The following is a 9408-nucleotide window of genomic DNA, read 5'->3' as shown; positions in this document are numbered from 1 at the left end:
TCGCGGCCGGCGCCCCCCCCCCGGCAAGGCGCTGGGCACCCCGCCGCCTTCGGGGCACCACCGCCTGGGCAGAAGGGCAGTACCTTTCTCTTCTCTGCGGCCACGGTAGGAGGAAGAGTAGGACAGGTACGGTGCCGTCTCCGGACGGTGATTCGCACTGAGGAGAAACCCCAAAGAAAATACTCTTCTGCCGCTTGTCGAAAGGCTGCCTGCCAGGGTCACCGGATGTTTTTCTTGTCCAATATGCATGCTGCTTTACGTGCAGCTTCTTTTAATGCTAGGATCCTAGGCTTGGCTGTAACTACCATTAATTTATGCCTTTATGAATTATTTCAAGGACTGTCTGCATCTTTAATTACAGACCAATAGAAGAAAGTATTTGTTTGTCTCAAGTCAAATAATATCTTTGAAAGGAAACAAACCCCTTATATTCAGACAAACAAACCAGGAATGTGTGTTTAATTTCAAAATGCTAAATGAACAGTATCCTTGAGCACCAACAGCATCATGCCACTCTGTTTGACCATACAGCCTGGTGTGTACAATAGGCTATTACATGATCCCGTCTTGTGGAATTATGTGTGAGATCCACTTTGTAGTAACAAATTTGTTGTGGTCAAATGACAGAAAAGCAAAATTGTCTGGCAATGTATAGTGGCATATTGGATCGATTTTAATTCAATATATTTACATTGTCAGAATGAGTCTTTCACTTGGTAGTCAGGAACTTTGATTTTAATGCTGGTCTACATCGTTTAGATTTTAGCTACTTTCCTAAAGAAAGATGGATTCTCATTGATTGGTAATCACAAGATCATGCAGATACGTAACTAATTATTACCTTTGTTTAGGAGAATATGCTATACATTGAAGCAACTAAACAAATGATGTTTATTCAGACAGTTATGAAATGGTGAATGACATTTAAGATAGTCACAAAAAATGAATGCTGTTGGTTGGAAATGACAGCATTGTAACTACGTAATGGAGAGTTAAAGCGTATGCTTATCAAGGCATGGTTTTGTAGTTTAAAAAATAATTAAACCGTACATATATTCTGCATTCATAACTTCTGATTGCAGTATTCTTTGAGGTTTTAGAAAATTTAGATCTTGGCATCTTATACCTACATTTTATTTTCTACTGGAATAGGAAGGAAACCCAGGACCTTTCTTATTTTATCAATTTTGTTTATTTAGCTAGGGTTTTGATGGCTAAAATAAACAAAATATTCTCTATATACCTTTTTGGACCACTCTGTGGCTTAACACTTTTTCTAGCTCTAGTTTAAACTTCTGTCAAGCATTTTCCTGACACCAGTTGTTTGACTTGAACTTTATGAAGTTACCTTCGACGGAAGCAGCATGATCTGGTCCCAAATAGGAAATAGTGTACAAGCAACTGCCTAAACCATAACATCCATTTAGTTATAGAAATGTCTATTGCAAGTCTATGTGCACTTAACAAAATGAAAGTAAGTAATCCTTAAAAAACATTGATAGCAGAATTATAGTGTAACAGTATTATAGAGCATGGTTATTATTGGAAAACTGTAGCAAGGGACTAGTGGAAAATGAATAGTTTTAATTATTTTATTAATACTCATACAAGCATTACAAGAAAGATCTCTAGCACATCTGAAATATAAAATACAAACCCAGGACTAAAAATAGCTAGTGGAAATGGCTTTCTAGATCTTCAGGTATTGTCCTGTGCTGAGGCTGGATGCAGCTGCACTGTGGCAGGAAGGCTGTGCAGTTGTTTCACTGCAATGCAATCAGGATTGTGCTTTACATGGGGCTGTGAGAGCAGTGCTCTCTCCTCCAGCTCTGCAAGTTACCATAGCAGTCTCTTTTGGTACTAGCTTTCCAGTAACTGAAAAAAGTCCATTCTTAAAAAATCTTGTCTGTTGTCTTTTTTTTTTGTCCACCTTACAATATGGTCCTGTCTGGATTCTTGGTTTTTTTTTTGTACTGGAGGATATCACTTTTAATATTGAAATATTAATCCAATCCCATGTTGCTGGTATTTTGCTACTATCCATTATAGAAAAAAGCATACATCTTCTGCATAGAAATATTGTCAAATGGAATATTTAGAATATTAGGCATACTTTCAGGAAATACTTAATGAGAAAGACTGCAGACCTGTGGGAACCCTGTGATCAGATGCTTATTGGCTAGTAATGATTAGTGTTACACAAGTATATCTTATTTTTAATTGTTTGCTTTTTTGTCTTTCGTTTGCATCCTTATATAAGTGGTTGAAGTTTGTTTTTGGTGAAACGCGTCTTTTGTATTCTATTCTAATTACTGTGTAATATAGATATTGCCTAAGGTGTTGTTTGTAACCCGTTCAGTTGAATGGACATTAGCTATGAATGGAATAGGTGAACACTAAAATACAGTTGAAGTAGCCTTATAGTATGGCTACACAATGGCAAGTGATCAAGATAGTTCATTTTAGGAGGTTATTGGCCCTTGGCCGAGATGCTGGAAATAGTTTTCTGCGTATTTCCAGTTCACTGCAACTTCTTAATTCCACTTGCTTTCAACACTGCCAGTCTGACTTATATCAAGGGTTTTCTGTCTGTGTGGTTTGTGAACTTCAGGTCTGTTACCAGCTAAACTCTTTGTCTTCTTAGTTCCATTCCCTTTTTGATCTTGCCAGTCTGTTCATCCTTGAGGTCTCTCTTTTCTCCTTCCATTCTGCCCTTTCTGGAATTATGCTCACTTTTTGCTGGCTGGGAGGCATATGTTCCATCTCCGTGTTTTCATATGCTTGTTGATTCTTCAAAGTGGAGAGGAGATGGAATTATTCCTCTCATCTGCCACAAACCACCCAGGATTCTGCATCACCAAATCACAGTTTCGATAGCACAGTTTGCCAGTAAATCATATGGTAGTACTTAATAATAAATATGATGGAAATGATACAGACCTCTCCTCTTTTTTGCTGAAACATGTATTTCTGACATAAGCATAGTACGCAGTTTTGAAGCCTTACTGGTTATGTTTCTTTAGGAGGAGAGTTTGATCAGCTGTTTCTTTTAAATGATCATGTTCATGTATAAAGTGCACACATGCTAAAATGCTTAGCTGAATGTAATATGACTCTGATTCAGGAATTTTATTCTTAGATCTGTACCTGTTTGGAGACAGATTTATAATCTTCATTTTTTCTCAAGGACTTCTCCTATGGTGGACCTTCACTCAGGCATCTTTTCTTATTTTGGTATCTAGCTCATGGTCCATTTCTTACCTATACTTCTCCAACACAGTAATATCCATCTTGCTGCTTTTGCATTTCTTGCTCAGAAAAATAATTCTACTTGCGTAGCTTAGATTCCTAACCAACCTTGCAGTTGGCTTCAGTAACAGATGGGTTCTGGGCTGTCATATTGCACAAACCGCCAAATTGGATTGTATATTATTTTTCATAAAAGAAGTTGCTGTGTGCAGAAGAACATGGTGAATCTTTGGCAAATGCATTTGTTCAGTAAATAAACTATTCTGAATAATTTATTAACATTATTGAATTTGCTGAGTGATTTTTCCTGAAAAAAATTAGATGTTAAAACCAGTTTTGGTTTTTGAAGGGCTAGATTTTCAAAGGATCTGCTTCCCTTTGAAAACTGTGGAAATAAACCTTGATGCTTACAGTACACACATTTTACATGGAATAGTTAAATATTAATTTACTCAGATAACTCTGAGTAAAAACTCAGCTGTTTTCCTGTCACTGTATAAAATATTTAAATATTGCCTGGATCAATCTGAAAAGCTTCCGCAGGACAGCATGTAAAAGATGAGCCCAGTAGCTAGAGCATGTGTGTGCGTCAAGTGGGCAATTTCTGTGGCGGGTAGGGTCCTGTACTGGGTTTCTTCTGGCCATGTAAATATCCCAGTCACTGGGCTGAGGGTAAAGAGAAGATTGAGTCATTGACTTTTTCACTAATTTTGTAAGTATCACTAATATCCCTTTGTGAATCTCACATTTTGCTTTCATTATTGAAAGTATCTGAAACTGAAATAAACTTTTGATTTTCTGGATATTCTTGAGATGTTTCTTGACCATCATAATGGAATTTGTCTTTTACTCTGGCTGTTGGGGAAGGGAGCAGAAATAAAGGGGGGACTCAGTGATTAACACAACAAGTTACTCACCTGTTAATTCAGTGAGGTTTCACTGAATCATGATTGTAACAGTAAATCATGTAATAAAACATTTCATAAACCTACTGATCATCAGTGCTTAGTCTTACCAGCTGTGTTGAAGAGCAGCACAAATAAAAGAAAATACCCTACCTAGTGAAGACCTGACTTGTTCAAAGCTGGTAAATAATTTGCTTCAGAGGAGGGAAGAAAAGAGGATATTTATTTTGGGTTCCCATTTAACCTTTGGAAAGATACAACGAAGAGGTTATTAACAAAAAAAATGTTTTCTTCTGTACATACATAGTTAGCATGTACTTCAAAGTAGCCAAACCATAGGATGCTAGAGATGTAAAGAAAGAATTCCAAGTTAAAAATAAAAAAGCATTTACATTCTGTCAATATCACTGCTTTTTTAGTAAGGTCAGTCATACAAATTAAGTGCTTGAGTATCTTGCAGAGCACAATTTACCTCACATTTCTTAAACTATTTATGTACAGACGCCTAGTCTGTTCTTTAGAAGCTTATAAAGATCCAAAAGCTGCATTTATTTTAGTAAATTCAAGCAAGCCAGGAATGTTTCCTGCCATTGAAGCATGGCGGCTTATTCTCGTAAATTGTTCAGATTCTCCTTTGCATGCTTTGGTCGTAGCCAGCTAGCCAAAACTGTCTTGAACAGTGCAGTGCCTAGGAATGATTTGGCAGTTTGAGTGTCCAGGGAAACACTCTGAGCAGACAAGTTGTATATAGTCACCCAATTTGGGAAGCTCAAAAGTTTTCTGATACATATGTAGGCTGTTTTGTGCCATTTAATATCAGTGCCTGGGAGTGTGCCTGGGCAAGTTTAACTTACTTAAAAGATGTACCCGGAGAGGGTCAAAGTAATTTTATTGTGAAGGTAACCTCTCCGCTTTAACATTACATGCTGCTTCTCCCATTTGTGCTGATAGTTCCTCTCTTTCTGGTCTCCTGTATTTCCTGCACAGTCACATGTTCAGATTATGGATATGTGGTGGACTGTGTTGTAGAGAGATACATTTATAAAGCACAAATCTGCTTGTGCTTGGTGCTTTCCTTCCTGAAATAGGCAGTATAGACCTTATACATGGGCAATAAGTGTGTTTTGTCCCAGAGTCCTTAAAAAAGGAAAGAAAAAATACTTGCTTTTAAAGAACTTCAATTTATTGGAATAATTCTTTCCCCACAACATTTTAGAGAAAGAAAAAGAAACATATGGATGTTTTTAAAGTATGCAGAGTGAGATTCATTTTAGTGACTTCATAAAAATGTATATAGTATTTTTTTTTTTTATACCTTTTACACTTTAAGTCCCTTTGGGTTTAGGTAAGATTAAGCAGTATGTTGGGCTTTCTTTGGAGCTTGCACACCAAGGTATATTTTATCAATGCTGAGTATTTCTAGCAATACTAATTAAGACACTATGCAGTACCCATTCCAGTGTTGAATTGCTGAATTAATGCACTCTGTCATATGAACAAATCATTCAACAATCATAAATTTCTATTTTATACTACTATTTCATTCTACTGCCTGTTGAAGTTTAGCATTGTATACAGAGCTAGTATGTTCTAGGAAAATCACTATTACTATGCCACTTCAAAATCACATACAACAAATGGAATGTAAAGAGCAAAAAATGAAAATAGAAACCCAATATATTTTCTAACCCCCACCTTCAAAGCATCAGATTTCATAACTCTTCTATATGCTGTTGCAATAAGTGTTTACAATTTCATAGTCATGGAACAAAAATTTACATTTTCCAATTCTGTAATTTTTTCCTTTTCTCTATATAGGTAATGAGAATATTAACTGGTACTGGAAATATATTTCAAATCCTGCTCCTGTATTGAGATGAAAATTTGAGTCATTTTGCTACACTATATACTTTAATGATGAAACTATAGAGCTAAATTTTACCTTTGTGCAAGAACTGTTCTTACATTGGATACTTAAAGGATTACATTAAAATCAGCTTTCCCTTCTGATGTGCTTACTGCATAAATGAACATTGCCACCTATCTGGAAAGGAAAGGAGAGTCAGATAATACAGAACACCTCCACACATCACTTGGACAATTGTATACTGCTGGCTGTCATGTTGACTGGTGACTTTCAAGGAACAGCTCCTTGCTCTAACAGTCATTTGTCACAGTGTGAATTAGTGAGTAAAGCCTTCCCTTTGCCTTTCCTTTTGGGAATCACCTGAGATTGTTAAACTAAAAGGGGATAACACCCCGCCCCCCCCCATTTCTGAATCAAGTGATTTAAAATATACGAGTCTAGATTCAACTTGCACAAAAATTCTATTATAATTCCCTCAAAAGCAAATTCTATTATGGTTTCTTCAAAATAATCCTCCTCTTCCCTTCAAGAAATACTTCAGTCAATTTGGCCTCCTCATTTTAGAAAACATATTAACTTTTATGAGTTCTTCCATTTAACAGAGGCTACAAAATAAAAGGACTTAAGCAAATATTGTTAAATTTATCTTGATTGGTCCATGTAAGTAAATTTTCAAAATAAAGTGATTTAGAAGGCTAAATTCTATTTTAAAAGCTTGATCTTGATTGAAACTGCTCAAGATCTTAATGGGCTAACTGACTAAGAGAGCAAGTGTTTTCATAGCTGCAGTGAGACTCTGCACAGTAGTAGCTGGAAAGTTTGAGCTGCACTAAACCCTGAAAAAAATTGCTCCGTGAGAGCAAGGCCAAGCCTTGGCCAAGCCCTTTCTCACTATGCAAAACCACCTAAATTAAAAAAGGATTAAAGAAAAATATTAACATTGGTAAAACCACTGCATCAGCCACACCAAGAGGTCTGAGTTTACACTTTTGTGGCAGGTTTAGGAGTACAGTCCCATGTAAGTAAACTGTTAGTTAATGTATCTCCGTACTCACCTTCCTTCTAAATTTATTTTAGGATTGGCTCCCTATTATAGCTAAAAGAGGGAATCAGTTTACTTGTGTGGAAGTAAGAGGAAGTAATGCTTTGTAGAAGGCAGTTCTGTCAGCCTCATGTTAATTTCTGTTTTAGCATCATTCTTGCAACAATGGAATCAAGAATGCATTGTTTCTATATTTCACTTAAACTAGCACACACTGGAACTGGGGGAAGGACGTGCAAAGAGAAGAGGAACGCTTTGGTGCTGTTAAAACTGTATCTGTCCAAGGAAGACTTTGGTAGTATGCCCCAGCAAAAGTTTTCTAGTGCAGAAAAGGTTTAAGTGTCTCAGCTTAAAAACTCCTACAGATCAAGTAGTCTTGCTCCTCTGGGACGACATGATGCACAGCTTGTAAACGTGCTTGGTACTTTAGTCATTACATAATTATACCCTTATTACTCTAAAGCTCTTATTTTTCCATCTAGAACTTGATACTACTTTACATCTGGCAGACACTGTAATACTCCATGGGGAACTGAAGCAGTTCTTTCCCAAATGGTTTCTCTCTTAATTTTATGATTATTATTTTATCACAGCCAATTATTATGATTCTTTATTTTATAACAGTAAACTGCTGCACTATGCATTACTCTCTGAATGACTCTTCTATAACAAATGGTAACATTAATTCATTTTGTCTCCCTTTTATCCTGTAACAAAGAAATAAATCACTTGGAGCATCAGAAATGTCTGAAGCTTTAATACATGTTTATTGTAAAATAAATCTGCCAAACATTTCAGTGCTACACATTCAGTTTCTAGACTTAACAATTAAAGGAGATCTTTTGTACTGAATTCTGATATGTACAGTATGCCCAAGTACTTGTACTAATCCACTAAATGCTTTAAAAGTGGATTCTTCATAATTTTTCAAGTAAATGAGCAAGTTAAGTCCTTTCTGGAGGCCTGCACACCATGGTCCCATAATCTCTCTGTCATTGGAGAGAATGCCATTCAGAAACCGTCAATGTTCTGCAGCACAGAAGATTTGGTACAGAATGCCTTAAAACAGCTGTTAAAGCTTTCAGCCTCCCCCATGCAATCATCTGCTAATTATGTTAGCAGTCAACTTCCTGGTGGGAAGTAGCAGTAAAACAGAAACAGTCATTAAGAGACAAAAACCAGTGTTTATACTCACAGATAAAAACAGAGATATTATTATTTACTCAGAAGTATCTTTTGAGGGACAAATCCTGTCTCCACTTACAGAGAGATCTGTTAGGCAGTGCTGTAGTTTTGTGGTGGAAAGCAGGTTGCTGAGTCTGACATCATCGTGCTTGACTTGTCAGTAGCAAGCTATGGTAGGTAGATGGGGAAGGCAGGCATTAGGTTAAGATCAGTGCAAGTTATCTACTGGGTTAGCAAAAAGAAGAAAACTTTGCCCACCCCTCTGCCTCGGTCTTACAAGTCTCCTGGTAGCTTTAGCCATTAATAACTGCATATCTAACAGCACAAGATTCATATGCCTGGCGGGCGCAATTCCATGATTTGAGCAACAGTCCTCATTATGGATTAGCTCTGCCAGGAAAGTCCGGCCCTGCCTCCTAGATTCTATACCCTGAGTCAAACCACTTCGGCTTTTTGCAAAGAAAAGAGTTTGCCCTTTAGCTTTTTATGACGTTAAAGTTAATAGCATTTACCATATGTCAAGTAGCTTTAAGTTAGAGAGCTCCTTCAAACTATAGTGATTGTTAAAATATTTAATAAGGAGTAAACACTATAAAATAGCCTTACTCTTTTATTGTTCTAAACAGCCAAAAATGTTCTAGAGGTTTTATGTTTTTCTCACTTTGTTTTCTCTTCCCCTTGTGACTAGAGAAAGCTGCAGCACAGATAAAAGCAGTGTTACCAAACCAAATCTGAAACAAATACAGTTGGGAAAAACAACAAGCTGAGTTGTAAATGGAAAACTGTGGTTATATTTGTTCCTTGTGTGGCAGCACCTGTTAATACACAACATTGCCTGACTCTGGAAGGGGATTTAGTTTCCCATCTTCACACCAAGTTCAAAAGAAGCTAAGGGCAATTATCACTATTGCCCTGTAATTCTCACCATCAAGCATAGACAGCCATAACAGAGATGGCCTAGAGGCTAACCTCTATATTTAGCTGAATGTAGCCTTTTGAAAAGTGAGCAAGCTATGTTTTCACTCTGTACAACAATCTGGCATTTGATCACTTGTTCAAAGGGGTTTCATCAGTTAAACAAGTAACTTTTCAAAAGGCATTTTTGTACATATTGTCCAGTTTGTAATTACTGTTTTGTTCTCTCAGTAGTCATTCAAAAA

The 9408-nt window shown here is 36.8% G+C and overlaps 1 protein-coding gene across 1 annotated transcript in view; it reads left to right on the top strand.

Annotated features, from left to right (window-relative positions):
- Positions 1 to 9408, top strand: part of KCNT2 (potassium channel, subfamily T, member 2) — a 154945-nt gene that overhangs the window by 529 nt on the left and 145008 nt on the right. The window contains exon 2 of the mRNA XM_010566383.1: positions 5973 to 5991. Coding sequence (XP_010564685.1) covers positions 5973 to 5991 — 19 coding nt within the window. The remainder of the gene's footprint in view (positions 1 to 5972; positions 5992 to 9408) is intronic.

This window comes from Haliaeetus leucocephalus, unplaced genomic scaffold (assembly GCF_000737465.1).
Source record: "Haliaeetus leucocephalus isolate CR32 unplaced genomic scaffold, Haliaeetus_leucocephalus-4.0 Scaffold208, whole genome shotgun sequence".
Taxonomy (NCBI): Eukaryota; Metazoa; Chordata; class Aves; order Accipitriformes; family Accipitridae; genus Haliaeetus; species Haliaeetus leucocephalus.
The sequence above is the reverse complement of the archived record's forward strand: the minus strand, read 5'-3'. Positions and strand labels throughout refer to the sequence as shown.